Raw genomic sequence first — 17,656 nt, 5'->3', positions numbered from 1 at the left:
GACAACTTGCACAAGACCATGGAAGCTCTGGCCATCATCTGTCAACATTTTCAGTCTATGACGAAGTTAACAATGACGATGATGACGACATGCAATGGTTAATGTAATGTCTATGTTGGGTAGTCATGGGTTGACAATTTGTGCAAGACAATGGAAGCTCAAGCCATCATCCATCAATGTCATCAACCTATGACGATGTCGACAATGATGACAACACTGACAGTCAATGGTTAGTGTAAGGTCTACGGAGGGTCGCAGACAGGCGACAACAACGCTGTTGTCGTCATCGGATGATGATTTGCACAGGCTATCATCAGCTAGTAGGCGACTAGGCGAGGCATGTTGATGTCAACATGAACTACAATGAATATTGGGACAATGTCCACAAATGTTGATGATGATGCCATCATCATGATTGTGTCATCTGTCCATCTACGTTGACGTTGACTTCATGCGTCACCCCTAATTCTAAGATTAATTTTACCCATCTTGAAAACATGATTTAAATTACAATCTTAGTTTAAATAGGTTTTCAGAAAGAAATAGTACAATGGTAGATAAAATAAGTTTTTTTTTTCTTGGTTGGAGGTTTATTTCTTCTCGGATACAAAACGGGTCTGTTAGAGCCCAATATCGAAGCCATGGGCGAGGTTCGAGATTCTTCTTCCGAAATCTCGTAAATACTGATGGAGAAGTGAAGAATGGAGGACGATCTCTGTTCCCATGGCGGAGAAATCTTCAACCAGAGCTTCGTTTTGGTGCGGCCTGCTTCTACTATTGCTATCGTCGAGCGCTTGTTTCTACCGTGTGGTTGTGGCGAGATCGGACGGGGAGAATGGAACTTCCGATGCAAAGATCTTGCTGGCCGCGACTGGGGAAGCCGGAACCCTCGGTTCCGTTCCTGTTGCTTCGAGGGATGTCACTGGCGAAGGAATTGTCGTAGATTCTGACGCGATCGTTGATGAAGATGTCGACGGTGCCTTCCCATCCTTGGAAGGAATGCTGCAATGGGCGATCGGTTGGTTCAAGCTTCGATTTTTATGTTCTTAATTCGATTGGTTTCAGTTTTTTTTTTTGGGAATCGGTATTTTTGCGTCACGGGTTTGAAGGATCTGGGGACATTGATCTACACGACGTTCGTCCTGGCTGCTATAATTTTTCAACGTTGGATATTATGATAAATAGTTGGTAGCGGTTTGAAGGAACATGTTTTCTTAATATTACTTAATACATTTTAGGAATTTTTTTTGGACGTTCAGTTTGATAACCTCTGTTCTATCTGGAACATATTACAGTTGCTGTTCTTTGAGGAGTTTTGCCATTGTTCTGTTACCCTCGGATCACTCAGATAACTTTCGTTTATGGATACTAAACAATGCAATAGATTGTCATAATTATTCGCTCAACGTTACCTCCATGGGTCCCAGTTTTTTTGATGCATTTTAACATTCTAAGAATTCAATATGTTCTACAATGCAATCGTACTTGAATTACGAAATTTAACCTGGGTTATTAACTTGCGCAATCTCTAGAAGGACATATTTTCCAATTGAAATTAGTGTACTTTTTCTGATATTTCTGGCGCAGTCTCTGACGGTTGGTTCTGATTTGGATGTCCAAAATTGTTTTGGCCATGATAGTTCAAGTTTGCATTCTTCTTCTTCTTATCGTTTTAGGGTTCAACTCGCAGCTTCTTTATTCAGCTTGTTTTAGGTTTTATTTCATGTTTCTTGGACTAGCAAAGCTGGTTTTTCCCCCAATAGGCTCACACAATTCGTCACCTGTCCGTCAAATGAAAAATACAACTTTCAAGTTCGCACTTTACCCTGGCAAGCAAACCATTAATTTCGCCTGTATGGAGTTGGTCTCGATGTCGTGCCTGGTTTGGCTCAGAGTTTTTGTTTTTCATTTATGTAGGCAACTCAGATCCCGTAAAATTAAAGGAGAAAGCTAATGATGTGCAGCGGATGTCTGCGGAAGAGTTGGATGCAAGAAGGTTAGAAATCAAGGTAGATAAAACGGACACTATATTTTTCTTGATATTATTTTAGCATTTCTTTTTTTTGCCTCTTTCTCCCCCTATGCGTTTGTCTTACATGCTATTTTATGTATAATTGCACTTGTATATTGGCAAGTTTTATCTGAGCATAGGGAACCGAGTCATCTTGCTGCAATTTTGGAGCTTCTCTGCTTCAAAACCCCTGTATAAACGAGAACAGGCCAATAAAAAGAAAACTAGAACGGCAAAGAGCCTGGCCCATGTTCCACCTTTATGAGACTCTCATAGCTGATCTCATAAAGTTTTATGGACAAATAAGAGAAATGTGAAGGCAGCCAAAACCCAATAAGAAAAGAGAGAATATCATTCTAGCATACAACATATTTTTTTGAAAGAATCGCAGGAATTACGCAATCAAATGGTTCTTTGACCATGCAAATTTAAAGCAGCATTTTTCATAAGACTTCATCGGTAGAAAAAATAAAATAGGCATTTTTTCTTTGACACTTGCAGTGGGATACTTTCCGAATTGCATGGTTAGACAACCATCTTTCTTTGTATTATTGTTCAATGTGAGGGGAGCTGTTTGGTCATTTCATTTACCCATACTTCCCTTTAAATACCTACGCAACATAGATCACTTTATATCTGCGTACTGGCGTTTCTGGATGCTTGAAAGGGAGATTACTAGTTTGGTTGCAATATTTCTTGTGGATTGGGGAGATCTGTTGCAGAGTTGGTGATTGAACCCTAATTCAATTATGTATATTATACCGCTAAGTTGAGGATTCCAACCTCTTTAGATCACAGACAGGGAGGGAGAAGATGACAATGTGCTCTTTTGGGCACAGGTGGAGAGCAAGAGCGCAGAGAGAGAAAAAGGAACGAAAATGATTAAACTTTTATTAGGTGAATGTCCATATTTTTATATATGTATATATTATATGTGTGTGTGTGTGTGGGTACTATGGCCGTAGTGAGGGCAAGTTTTGGGGAAAGGTGTGTGGCATGTGCGTGTCACATGCTCCGTCATGACAGATAGGATCCCCATCGTATCTAAGGTATTTTTGTCATTTTATTTGCTAGGGGTATCTTTGGCATTTTCATTTCTGCATGTGTTCCTCTTTAGGAGCCAAGAAGTAAATGGAAGTTGTTGGTTTTCATATTCTCCTTCTCTGGTGATTTTTCCTGCCTCTAATCTCCCACCGCCAATGATCTTTCCAGTGTTTGTCCCCTCCCCCTGAGTTTCAGGGGTTATGATCTTACCGCCTTGTTCTCCTCCTCTATCCCCAACTTCCCCAATGTGAACTTGTGGGTTCTTATCAGTTTATTGATTAAAATATGAGGAATTAGGTATTGAACATTCTTGGTTGAATAGCATCCTATTCATTAAATTCAATTTTTAATTCTCGTATGCAGGAATTGGTGGATAAGTTGAAGATGCCGTCTGACGCTGATTTGATGAAAATTTCGATCGGTGACTTGAATAATTCTTCTACATCTGTGGAAGATCGCCAGCGGGCACTAAATGAACTCTTAGAGCTTGTTGAGCCAATCGACAATGCTAATGGTATGTTTTGTTATCATCTTCGGGTCGTGAATGTTGAATTCCTCATGGGCTGTAGGATTTAACCTGAAAATTAGAAGAACAAGATCGCATTGAACAAGAAATTTTGGTCAAATAAGGGAGATTTACCTTATTTAAAACGACCTTATCTCATTACAACCTATTGTGAGATCATTTTGAGTGGGGATAGACTTGTTCTTGCTATTTATAGGGAACTTTACCACATTTTGGTGTTTTCTTCCTGGCATACCATTTTGATAATGAAATTAAATGAAGTATGCGTTTGATTCTTTGTCAGATCTGGTCAAGCTTGGTGGACTTGTGACTGTCATCGGAGAACTTAATCACTCTGCACCCCAGTTACGGACTACCTCTGCATGGATTCTTGGCAAAGCTAGTCAAAATAATCCTCATGTTCAACATCAGGTTTTTTATTAAAAAACTTTCATAAGAGCACACGTGTCTTTCATTTCCTTTTCAGGAACTTATTAAAGAACTTTACTTAGCTTTACATTGTTCACGCAGGCTCTTTCTCTTGGAGCTCTGAAGGCATTAATGAAAATGGTGCATTCTTGTAGCGTAGAAGAGTCTTTGAAGGCAATGTACGCCATATCAGCCCTCATCAGGAACAATGCCTACGGCCAAGAATTGTTCCTTGCCGAGGCGGGATGCGAGATGTTGCAGGTGAACCCATGAATCGATCATACTCCACATGTTTCTTAAGTTTACACTCTTGGAACGATGGATTTATCAGTTATTTGTTCCTTAGGAACTGCTAAGGAACTCCAGTGTTGACCTCAGACTTCAGAAGAAAACTGTTCAGATGATTGCAGACTTGGCAGAATTCCAGCTTGAAGAAAATGCGCCCTTTTGGGATCTTCCTTTGTTCCGCAGTCCCATTTTCTTCAAGTCATTGGTCAACCTTCTTTCATTCTCAGATATAGATATTCAGGAGAAGGTGGGTACTCCTCTTCTACAATCCCCCCTCCCCTTTTTTCTCTCTCTGAAATCTCTTTCTTCTCTATTACTCTAGGCCTCTCTCTCTCTCTCTCTAACCCTGAGTTCTTGACTTATGATATATTTCTCTCTAACCCCAGGCCCTCTCACTTTGAAATCACAGTCTTTCTCTCTAACCCAGCTCCTTCTGTTGTACCATCCCTCTCTCCCGGTGAATTCTCAGTATTCCTCTCTCTAACTGCAGGCCCTGATGGCAATTGGAAGCCTGTTACGCCTTCCCAACTCAGAAATGCTGGCTGTGGGTGACCCCTGCGGACTGGAGCGGGCACTGGATGCAATGACAGCCCAAATCATCAGTGCAAAAGAAGAATCATACACCAAAGATCTGGAGGACCTTTGCCGGCAGGTACGTGCCATCTTCCTCAAGAAGCAGGAGACTAAACCCTCTGTTTCAACCATATAAAGTCATCCTCCGTAGTTATTTACAATATCCACAATTTTATTAGTAATGTCATGTGATCAAGAGAGAGAAAGATGGAGAGTCTGTATCAAGAGGGGGAGTAACAGGGTAGAGCCTTTAACGATACCTTCGTATGTTGATTGCGGATATTGGTTAACTGACTTATTATTTAAAATATTTTTTATTATTAGGAAAATTATAAATATGTGACTAAGTTAATTAACATTCATATTCTTGTATGTATGAATAAGTTTAATCATTGTTAAGTTAGTTAGCTTTATCCATAATTTTGATAGGTCATCATGTAAATTGGTGGGTTTTGAATATTGTATAGTTACTATCATCTATTTGTGTTCGCACTTCCCATCAATGTGATGTGTCCGTGTGAAAATCTGGGACAATAATGGACATAACTAATTGTACAAAATTGCCTTCTCAAGAATGTGGGCGAGACAATCCAAGATCAAAAGCGAATAGTGGACCACTTGCCCTGTCCAGGATACAACCATAGGGACGTCTCCAAACAGTTACACAAGTGGTTTTATCAAGTGTTGCAGAAATTAATACATCGGAGGACTAGGAAAAAATAATATATATAACAATTTTTTAATGTCTTTCATATGGAACAATGTCTCTTTATGAAGAAACTGATAATTGGATATCTGAATTTGACATCTAAATATGAGATCCATGAACTGGTATTTGTTTCGCATATTGGAATCAATATGACTCTAATGACTCAATAACCTTTATTGGTTGACCTCTTAAATTAAACTGATACAATAACCTCCTTCGTATCCGAATAGGTAACAAAACAGGTAGTTGAGAGACTTATGAAAATAACAGCAAGAAAAGATAAACTCAATCCTTAAACAACAGCCAGTTCATTGACCCAGAAAAGGGAGAACGACAGGAACAGCCCAGTAGAGATAAAATAACCAAAAGGGAATAGACTCCGGACGTGGCTGAATCTGCAGGTCGCCCCCGTGGAGAAGAACCGGACCGGTCCTCCCCTTAGTCTTGGAGGATCTCCTCGATTGGTCGACTGAACTCCAAGTCTCCAAAAACCAAAAAAATTAAGTCTCTTGAGGGGGCACCCTCTTATTTAATATATCGAGCCTCTCTATTTTCAGAAAGGATCTAAACGAGCCTTTCCACCTGCATTTTACATTTATATTTCCTGATTTGGCTTGTATCATAAACATATCAACATATACATTACTTAATCAATGATCATTTCAACACAAGCAATAGGTTGACTTGTTAGCCAGATCTATGTGACAAAGTTTGAGGGAAAGAAGAGAAGATCCAACACTTTTAAGATCATGTGCATACGCCTAGAGGCCAGACATTTGAATGGCTGGAAGATATTTGAAGTGCAGATTTGATTCATACAAAGGTGATGTGATCTATGTTGTTGGTTTTAACATAGGCCTTTATTTGAGTATTCCACTACATTATCAAGTTTGGATTGAGGCAATCAAGGTCATGATTTCCAACACCATGGGAGGTCCAAGAGAAAAACAAATTGAACAATTACGTTGGAGATCCAAAAGTTCATTCTTGACGTTGGTGTCATTAAGATGAACAACAACAGAAGGAACAAACAAGTTGATGATACATTTCATGTGCAAATAAAGTGTCATGAATCAACATTAACTATCAAGAAACATGCTACATACACTGCCCATGCATTGGACTTCATAATACACACCTAAGGTATCTAAGTGATACAATAATGGTAACACCTCTCCAATTTAGGATCAAACAAATTCTAAAGGAGTGCATGACACCAACATTGATGATTTGGACAACAATGACGAAGCTGAAAAGGTCGATAAAAAGGTCCAAAAAATGGATCTCCATCTTGGTATTATATTATCACCTTTCTAAGAGATTGAGTTTCCAACCAACCTTCTGCATTGTCCCCCATGAATGAACGGTAAGCATGACGTTGTAGGTTGCATCATTATGCAAGAAGTCCTCAATGTGATAGGACTTCACATCTTGACTATGGCATCGAAGGACATGAGAATCTTACACGATGAGTGGGAGATGCTGAAGGAAATCCTCGAGATCCTGAAGTAATTTCACAATAAACCATTTTCAATGCCAAAGTTGGTAAAAATGATAAAAATCATCCACCCCATAAAAGGGCCAATGAAGCATCATCATACCATTGTACCTTGGTTGGCATCATCCACTGCCTTCACCTCAGAAATAAGGCTGACCTCCACACAAATTATCATTAATGGAGGGTGTGTGCATGAGTATCAAAACAAAGATACTGAAATAATAGATGCATCCCAAGCTGGTGTTACTGGATCCCAGTATTAATGACACCATGGCTGTTATGTGATGACTCATACCCTGTTGTAGTAATGTGATTAAGATTCCATGAACAACACACTAGGTGACGAAGGTGAAGTTTGGCTTGGCAAGATCTTTGAAGAAGGTGACCCAAAGAACCATCTACAAGTCACTGTGCCAATTGAAGAATTAGACTGCTACCTCAAGTAAGTAGTGAATTAGGTAAATGAGATATTGCATGGAGGATTATAGGCATGAGAGAGAGAGAAAGTATCTTAATCGTAGTCTTTGTCTAACATTTGGACCTACGGTTCAAAAGAGCATGACATAATATGCCTTGAGTAAAGCTTCATGTGATCATAGAGTGATGGATTTCCTTGCAACATAGTTTATTAGAACTAAAAAGGTGACATTTTTTGAGTGGCATATCACGTGGAACGCTCAAGGCGGGAGTGCATGGCGTCCCGCCTAGACGTTTTAACCTTTGTGGAGCTCCAATATGATACCTAATGAGCCTGAACATAACACTTGCTTCATGCATCGCCAACTCCGGGGGACATGAATGAGCTGCTGGGGCCAGAGGTCTCCACTGCGACATACAACGATACCACTATTGTATCTTTTTCCTTTGTTTCACCGGCTAGGGCAAGTGGGGTCCATATGATAGTGGGATATATATGCTCGCTCTTCACCTATAAAATCTTATAAACGCTCAAACTTACATTCATAAAACCCCCCGGGTGGCGTCCAAGGCACGGGTAGATCGGTCCATGAGCACAACCCTTGAGGTGGTCGTACCCAGCACCATGTTTTTGCCAATAAATTTTTTTAAAAAAAGGTTACATTTTTCAAAGAATAGGCTGTCAGCACTCCTTCATCCATGTGACATCGCATTTTCCTTACAATTTATTTTAGTATTCTGGGGCAAAGGGGAACATAACAGGATGAACATTTTAGAAGCCTTTATTTTTGTTGTTAGGATGTGAGTGGATGTTCAGTTTTCGTTTGCCTTGTTTATTTTTTCATTTTATCCATATTTATATGCAGTTTACTCTAGATTTCTCCATAAATTATTATAATAAGTTTATGTCATTTAATATTAATGTAAGAGTAGGCGCACAATAAGAAAAATATGTATCATGATTGAAGGTACCAGATAATATTTGACATCTGTGGTTAAACAAATACTTAATTTTTTTCAAAAAAACAATATTATCACATGTTATTTTAGTACTTGTCAGCATCCCCATGTAAGAGAAGACACATTATAATATATTGCATACATGATATGTTAACGTACTACATAATAGTTCAATATGATAGAATGTATAATTCATTATTTTGAAAAAACTGAGATGATCACATGTCATGTAGTATCTATCTTCATCTCCATGCAATATAAAACACCTTATAAGAGAAGGCATACAATATAAGGGAATGAAGTAGATAGTAGTTCAAACCGTGTGATTAAATGTATAATATAGTAACTGTCAACATCCTATGTAAGAGAAGACCCATTGTAAGGGAAGGTACCAGGTAATAGTTCGAATTGTGTGATTAAATGTATGTTTAATTATTTGAAACTAACCAGGGTGATCACAGGTCATTTTAGTATATGTTAACATTCCCATGTAAGAGAAGACAGACTATAAGATCAGGTAAAGATAAAACATATATTATAGTTTTTTATTTAAGGTACTAGATGGCAGTCCAAACAATGTGATCAACAGTATATTTCAACATCTGTCAACATCCACGTGAAACAAGGCCCATTACAAGAGAAGGCACCCATTTTAAGTGAAAGTACTAGATAAGAGTCAAGACTATGTGATTAAATGTATATTTTGGGATCTTTTAACATCCCCATGCAATAAAAGACCCATTCCAAGAGAAGGCATAGGTTTTAAGTGAAAGTAATTGATAACAGCCAGCACCATGTGATTAAATGTATGTTTTAATATCTTTCAACTTCCCGATGTAATAGAAGGCTCATTACAAGATAAGACACACATTTTACTCCAAAACTATGCGATTGAATGTATATTTTGGTATATGTTGAACACCCCCATGTGAAAGAAGACCCATTACAAGAGAATGCATAGAATTTAACTGAGGCACTGGATAAAAGTACATACTATGTGATTAAATGTATATTTTAGTATCTTTTAAAAACCCCATATAAAAAAAGATCCATTAGAAATGGAGGCATACATTTTAGTCCAATGTATTTGATTAAAAGTATAATTAAATATATGCCAACATCCCCATTTAAGATAAGACCCACCACAAGAGAAGGCATACATTTCAGGTCAAGGTACTAGATAACAGTCCAACATATGTGATTAAAAGTATATTTTAATATGTCAACATCCCCATGTAAGAGAAGACACATTACACTAGAAGGCACACATTTTAAGTGAAGGTAAAAAATAGCATTCCAAATTATTTGATTAAATGTATACTTTAGTTTCTGTCAAAAGCCCCAAGTGAAAGAAGACCCATTATAAGAGATTGCATACATATTAAGTAAAAGGTAGTAGATAACAGTCTAACCTATGTCATTAAAATTATATTTTAATATCTTTCAACATCGCCATCTAAAAGAAAAAAATTATAAGAGAAGGCATACATTTTAACTGAAGGTACTATATAAGAGTCCAAACTATGTGATTAATTATATATTTTAGTATCTGTCAACAACCCAATGTAAAAGAAGACCCATTACAAGAGAAGACACACATTTTTAAATAAAGGTACTAAGTAACTGTGCAAATTATGTGACTAAATGTATATTATCTTTTTGTTAAAACCCCCATGTAAAAGAAGAGCCATTACAAGAGAAGGCATACAATTTAAATGAAGGTACTAGATCACAATCCAACTATGTGATTAAAATTAAATTCTAATAACAGTCGATATCCCCATGTAAGAGGAGACACACTAGAAGATAATGTATACATTATAAGGGAAGGTACTAGATAATAGTTTAAAGTGTGTGATTAAATGTATATTTAATTATATTCAAAGAACCAAGATGATCACACAATATTGTGCTATTTATCAACATCCCCATGCAAGATAATATACATTACAAGTGAAGTTAATAGATTACAGTACAAACTATGTGATTAATTCTCTGTTTTAGTATCTGTCAACATCCCCATGCAAAATAACATACATTACAAGTGAAGTTACTACACATTAGTGCAAACTATGTGATTAATTTTATGTTTTAGTATCTGTCAACATCCCCATGCAAGAGAATAAACATTATAAATGAAGTCAGTAGATAACAGTGCAAACTATGTGATTATTTTTTATTTTTTAGGATCTGTCAACATCCCAATGCATGATAATACAAAATGTTGGTCAAATTACTAGATAACAGTCCAAACCAAGTGATTATTGTATATCTTAGTTTCTGGGAACATCCCCATGCAAAAGAAAATACATCATAAGTGAAGTTACTACATAACAGTGCAAACTATGTGATTTAAAGTATATTTTGATATCTGTCAACATCACCCATGTAAGAGACAACACACCTACGAGAATACACTAGTTTATTTAATTAACCCTCAACTATCCACATCAAACCATCATCCGTCATCAGTCATCCTAGAACCAGTTACCGCTACAGAACCGTCTTCTTCTTCCTTGTCTTCTTCATCCTGGAACCAGTTATCTATCAATATCACCCATGTAAGAGACAACACACCACAAGAGTGCACTAGATGATTAAACTAACCCTCAATTATCCACGTCAAACCGTCATCTGTCATCCGTCACCCTATAACCAGTTACAGTTACATAACTGTCTTCTTCTTCCTCGTCTGCTTCATCTTCATCATCCTAGAACCAGTCATCTGTCAACATCACCTATGTAGGAGACAACACACCACAAGATAGTGCACTAAATGATTTAACCAGTCGTCCGTCATCCTAGAACCAATTGCAGTTACACAAGCGTCATCCATCATCCTACAACCAGTTACCATTATACAAGCGTCATCCATCATCCGTCACCGTAGAACCAGTTACCCACTTACCATTACACAAGCGTCATCCGTCACTGTAGAACCAGTTACCCACTTACCATTAAACAAGCGTCATCCGTCATCCTAGAACCATCTACCATTACACAGCCGTCATCCGTTATCTGTCACCCTAGAACGAGTTGCCAACTTACCATTACACAAGCGTCATCCGTCATCCATCATCCTACAACCAGTTACCATTACACAAGCACCATCCGTCATCCATCACCCTAGGACCAGTTACCAACTTACCATTACACAAACGTCATCCGTCATCCTAGAACAGGTCACGTCTACACAAGCGTCATCCGTTATCCTAGAAAAGGAAACAACTACTTAAGCGTCACCCGTCATCCGTCATCCTAGAACCGATTACAGCTACACAAGCTTATCCGTCATCCGTTGCAATTACATAATCGTCATCCGTCATCTTAGAAGGAGTTCCGGTTACACAACCGTCTTCTTCTTCTTCTTCTTGCTCGTCGTCTTCATCTTCTTCCTGGTCTTCTCCATCTTGGCGGGGCCTCATGAGAGCGGCGAAGCGAGCGCGGAGCTGGGCGAGGGGGTGGCGGTCGCGGAGCTCAGCGCCATCGTAGGCCTCGCGAAGAACCACCGTCTGCGTGGCGAGCTTCTTGGAGAGGTAGAAGATCCCCGGATGCCGCCCGAACACCTTGGAGAACTTGAACGGCAGCCTCATGGCCGCCCTCAGATTGCTCAAATTCCCCCTCTCCGTCTTCTTCCCCACCGTCAGGTGCAGCACCTCGTGGAACAGCGCCACCACCCTCTTCTCCGCCGCGTCCGTCCTCGGATCGACCACCCTGATCGCCTCCTGATCGTACGGCGACGCGTACTCCAGGCCCTGCCACTCCTCGATCCACTCCATCCACTTCCTCTTCAGCCCGAACCCCCTCGTAAACCTCATCGGAAACCCTAACCCTAACCCTAACCCTAGCCCTAGGTCGGAGCGGGAGTCGGCCTTGCGGCGGGTGACGGCGAGGAGAGGGTCGCGGAGGAGGAGGCGGAGGGAGGGGGGGGCGGGGGAGGAGTGGAGGGAGAAGAATTGGGGGAATCGGGGGAGGAGGGATTGGGGGAAGTCGGGGGGGAGGCCGAGGTCCCAGCGGAGCTGCTGGAGGGCCGTCAATGGCAGGGAGCCGTGGGCGGTGAGCATGAGGAGCTTGCGCAGGCGGGCGACGGTGTCCGCCTCGGAGGCTCGGAGGAGCTCGGCTTCGGCGAGGATAATGGCGGAGGCTTCGGGGGTGAGGGAGAACCAGCGGAAGGGGCGAGAGGAGGAAGAAGAAGGGGAAGGGCGAGAGGAGAGGAAGACGGAGGGGTAGCGGCGGACGAGGAAGAGTGGGGGGAGGCCGAGGCGGCGGCGGCGGGGGAGGAGGTGGCCGGGGAGGGGGGCGGAGGCGGCGATGGCGCGGGCGAGCTCGAAGGCGGGCCGGAGATGGCGGTCGCGGCGGACCGCGGCGTCGAGCGGCGGGTCGCGGACCCACTTGATTCGCGCGTTCACCAGGCCTGCCCTCTTCTCCAGCTGGTGCGGCCGAGCTCTGGTGGCGCTCCGCCGGAGCGCCGCCGCCGTCGCCATCGCCGCCGCCCAAGAGCTAAGATTGCACAGGCGTGCCCAGGTGAAGTACACAGATACAAACTCTCTCTCTCTCTCTCTATCTCTCTATCTCTCTATCTACCTATATATCTATCTACCTATCTATGTATCTATCTATCTTTATATATATATCTCTATAAATATATATATCAGGGAAAAAGGAAATTAGAGTATTGGACTGGAGGTGGGGCATCCTTTATCCGTCTCTGATGTCAGCTATCTTGGAAACCTAGGAAGGTATCGGATGTTGTTGTTAGGTGTCGTCTCGATTAGACATGGCTGTTCTGTTCTGTTCGTTTGTAACAAATATAAAATTCGCACAAAAGAACCGCACCGGGCCTTGTTCTTTGTTCTGTTCTTTTCTATTTTAAAAAACAAACAAAAGTCGCACATTCGAACAAAACTAGAACAAGATTCGCACAGAGCGAACAAAATATCCGCATTGCAATGTTATGTTTGAATTCGTTTTTGCTCTGTTAGGAAAACTGAAAAGGAACAATTCGCATAAATTCGTATAAAAAGAACTGAACTACCACGTCTAGTCTCGATCGAGGATAACGGATGACGGTAATGGATATTGGACCCAGGGATGTATAAGTCGGGTGTTGTCTCGATCGAGGTTAACGGATGACGATGCTGGATATTGTAACCAAGGATGTAGATGTTGGGTGTCGTCTTGATCGATGATCACAGATGACGGTAATGGATATCGTACCCAAGGATGTCCTGGATATTGATGTCGGATATTGTCTCGATTGAGGATAACTCATGTCAATAATGGATATAGGACCCGTAGGGGTGATGCTTTAAAGTACTATTGTGGGGGGCAAATGACAATTATGGTAATGATGATGTAACTTAGATCGGATATTGATGTCCATGTTGAATAATGATGATGTACTGGATATTGTCTTGATTGAGGATAATGGATAACGATAATGGACATAGAATCCACGGGGATAATACCGGAAAGTACTATTGTGGGGAAACAAATAACAATTTCGGTAATGATGATGTAACTGATATCGGATATAAATGTGTATGTTGGATAATGATGTTTCGGGTATTGATGTTGGCTATTCTCTGGATCAAGGATAATGGATATAGGAACCAGGGGGACGATATCGGAAAGTACTATTGTGGGGCTAATGATGTATAGATAGATAGATATAACTGATAGATATGTAACTGATACTAGGTATTTAATTTCTATGGTGACAACCTCACCTTAAGAACTAATGGGTCTCTGTGATGGACATATCTCGCCTGGTACTTCGTCTAGCTCAGAGTCACAGTCGTAAAGGTTGGTTGTCGATTTGACATTGGTCTCTTCCTCCATTATGGGCTCTGGAAGAGGGATAACAGTTATGGATTATGAATACCAGATATTGAAATCTGATATTTATATATTCCCAATATGTATAACTTTTTAGTGAGTTCGAAGCAACCACTCCTACTTCAATATCATGAGGAGTCCTCTGAACGACAACGATGTAATGCAAAGATGGTCAGCAGTCGATGATGAACTAATAGGGCTTACTCCAGCTGATGACAATTGAGCTTGTCACCAAAAGGCAAGAGAAAGCTCTATTTTTGGAGGAGGAAACAGAAAGATAGGAAATGATTTTGGGTGTGAGGTAAGGAAGCAGTTTGCAGGCCACCCACCAACTACTAGGCCACAAAGAGTTTTCATTCCATGAGCCATCCACTAGCATTGATGTCACATTGAGAATGATGTTTTCTGTTGTCTCCTAAATACCAGCACTTCACGTACACATGTGACTTGATACTTTGAACCTCTAGTTAGGATCATTTGTAGGTGACATCAGCTTAGTTGAAAAAAAAAACAACCATTCTGATGGAGAAATTGTTGTAGATACTATTAGAAATGTGTACTATAGAAATTGCCACAATTTTTGATACTATTAGAAATATAGGGCTGATTGACCTTGACCCTCGATTGTGGCTGTTGATGGGACATGCTTAAGCCACATTTGTGGTGTATGTCTTATTGTGTAATCAAGAAAATATCAAAAATGTAGGACACGATCTTTGAGTAGGATGTCCCATCAAAGATTGTGTCCTTGAAAAATGGGTCAACTATTGTGGCAACCAAGAAGGCATCATTCTTCTAAAGAAACTTTTTGTAGTTTCCAAGTTTTGCAATTTGTCGTCAAAGATGTCCGTTCGTCCTAAGGCAAACTCATCCCAGAAACAACATGGATTGGATGATCCATGACATGGTGCTGCCTATGAGTCCTATTATTGCCAGTATTGGGAGGACATCTCCAACAGTTAGTCATGTCAACCAGTTAACATGGTCCATTGTGTGCAAGAACAAACTTGAAAAGTTAACTCCAACAAATTGATGATCTCCAATTTAGGGGTTTTAATTCATCATTGGTAATTGAAATTATTCAATAAAATATATTTAACTGTACTTAAAAATATTCAGTTAGAGATGAGCATGGATCGTCTTCACAGGAAACGATGATTAAGGAATCAATTTCTTATTATAGTGATGATCAACGCGATAAGAGATGAATATGGGAGTAGAATGCGTGAGCTATTGAGTAGAAGGATGTAATAGTTATATTTTAATTTAACTTAGTAAAGGAAATAATAAGTGAACATAGAATTTTGTGTAATGATATGCGGATGAGATACAGAATGCAAACGTTACGATAGTGGTTGAATGTAGAATGGTGCGATTGAAAGGATAGAGACGAGATACAGATTACGTTAGGGAGTAAAAGAGTAGTTAAAAAAGAATAAGAAACCCTAATTAAGCGAACTATGATGTCGAAAAAGAAACAACGTAAGGTGAAGTCACTTACCTTAGATCCTTACATTCAGCTAGGATCATGGTAATTTACGAGTGTCAGTAAGCTCTCCCACTTCTCGAATGCTTCTCCCCACACACCAGGGCACCAAGAATACACTTGTTGGATCTCAAAACTCACTATCTTTCAATCGGCCCACACAAGTAGGAAGCAAGTTCAAGATGAATTTCATAGTGATCCAAACCTCTATCTATAGATCAGATGGTATGTTTGAAAAGAGGAGAGGTAGACGGAGCAATGCTGAAAATTTCAGCTCAATCAGAGTTGTAGATCAAAAGTTATGGCCGTTTGAAGTTGGAGAAATCCTAGCCCTTGATTTTTTCTCTCTCCTCATCATCGTCTCTGACGCTTCCTTGTTTTCGATTTTCGGTTAAACTGTCACCTCACTTGTGATTCTGCATCTCCTCATCTCCTCATCTTTCAATCAGCCCACAAAAGGGCAAAAAGACAAAAAAACAACAAAGAAAAAGAGTGGTCTTTCTCGAGGCTAAAGTGGCCGTGCATCAGCGCGCGTCACATCCCCTTTTTCATTTCATTAATGGTAGATACGAGCATGCCACCTGTACATGTGTGGGCCACGTGTACGCGTGGTGTCCCGTCGTGCGCCCTCGTCTCCCTCCGTTAGAATCAAAAGAGAAAAGATGAAAAGAGTTTTTTGTCATTTTGTGCATTGATCAGCGCGCGCATTTATTGCAAAAAAATTACATTTTTTTATTCGTCCACATTGCTTGCATCAGAAAAAAAAATAAAAAATTGTTAGCCTTAAATGCCATTATGGCTTCGCTTTTTGCGTTGCCATTATGCTAGCCAAATGATTGGTTGTCGCCAGTCATTATAATCCGCTTTAATTTGTCACTGTTTGACGAATCAAATGGTGACACGTGACGACGAGAAATGAAGAGCTAATAAATATTTGAAAACTTCATATTGATTAAAACAAAATCCCAAAAATACATATAAATATATATATATATTGACTTAATCATATCTCTCTAAAGTTAATGTCGAAAAATTCCAAAAAAATCATGCATCTCAAAAATTATATTCTTTTAGAATCTATTGTTAGAAAAATCTCCAAAAATGCATTAAAATGTACAAAATTCAGAAATATCATTATAAAAAATAGATTTAATCATTTAAATCTTGATAACATGCAAATATGAGTGATTTAGTGCAAATAAACATGTAAATATGATCATATTAAAGTACTAAATATGCATGTTATAAAAAATCCCTAAGAGATCCCACACTTCATAAGAGTTTCATGTTTACTTTCTAGCTGATGTGAAGATTTCAGCTCCTACCTACATCATATCCCACCACATAATAGCTCCTTAAAGCGTGTCGTGAGCGCCAGTTCACCACACAGGGGAGTCGTACTGACTGAATTTATGCTTTAACTTAGGGGTCACTTTGTTGGTCTAAAAATGACCCGAAGAACTGTTCTGATTTATTGACAGCCTCACCTTGAAAACTATTCTATCACTATGATGAGTTCAACTCATTTGGTCTGTCATCCAGCTCAAAGTCACTGTTTTAAAGGTTGCATGTCATTGTGACATTGCTATCTTCCTCCATTATGGGTGTTGCAAGAGGGATAACAAAACTCTTTCAGGTCACCTCAACTTCTATCAACACTGTGTGCAATGCATGGATCATGTCATTTGATGTTTAACCTCTTCTTTAAGTCACATAATTTTATTCTAACCATGGCCATAATCTGTTTTTAGTGATTCATTATCAGTCACTACTATGCGTACCTGGAAATCATGTTGAATACTTTTTCCCATGTGATGATCACATTATGGAGAAGCACCATACTGATGTTTGACTCCAAGCCAAATTCCTCCAACACATCAACAATTATATCACACATT

General features: G+C 39.8%; 2 protein-coding genes across 2 annotated transcripts; one reads left to right on the top strand and one right to left on the bottom strand.

The window, feature by feature from the left end:
• The first annotated feature begins 669 nt into the window (after positions 1-669).
• Positions 670-5,158, top strand: LOC144704765 (ARM repeat superfamily protein). The gene is made up of 7 exons (XM_078577288.1): positions 670-1,018; positions 1,918-2,009; positions 3,419-3,569; positions 3,865-3,992; positions 4,092-4,250; positions 4,336-4,524; positions 4,768-5,158. The coding sequence occupies exons 1-7, from the start codon at positions 724-726 to the stop codon at positions 4,984-4,986; spliced, it is 1,233 nt and encodes a 410-aa protein (XP_078433414.1). The 5' UTR covers positions 670-723; the 3' UTR covers positions 4,987-5,158.
• A 6,390-nt stretch (positions 5,159-11,548) lies between these two features.
• LOC144704573 (protein WHAT'S THIS FACTOR 9, mitochondrial-like) lies at positions 11,549-13,029 on the bottom strand. Its single transcript, XM_078577035.1, has one exon. It carries the CDS (start codon positions 12,916-12,918, stop codon positions 11,719-11,721), a length of 1,200 nt encoding a protein of 399 aa, XP_078433161.1. The 5' UTR covers positions 12,919-13,029; the 3' UTR covers positions 11,549-11,718.
• Positions 13,030-17,656: the final 4,627 nt, after the last annotated feature.

The sequence above is a fragment of the Wolffia australiana genome, chromosome 6 (assembly GCF_029677425.1).
Source record: "Wolffia australiana isolate 7733 chromosome 6, ASM2967742v1".
Lineage (NCBI taxonomy): Eukaryota > Viridiplantae > Streptophyta > Magnoliopsida > Alismatales > Araceae > Wolffia > Wolffia australiana.
This window is presented reverse-complemented; position numbering and strand designations above follow the sequence as displayed.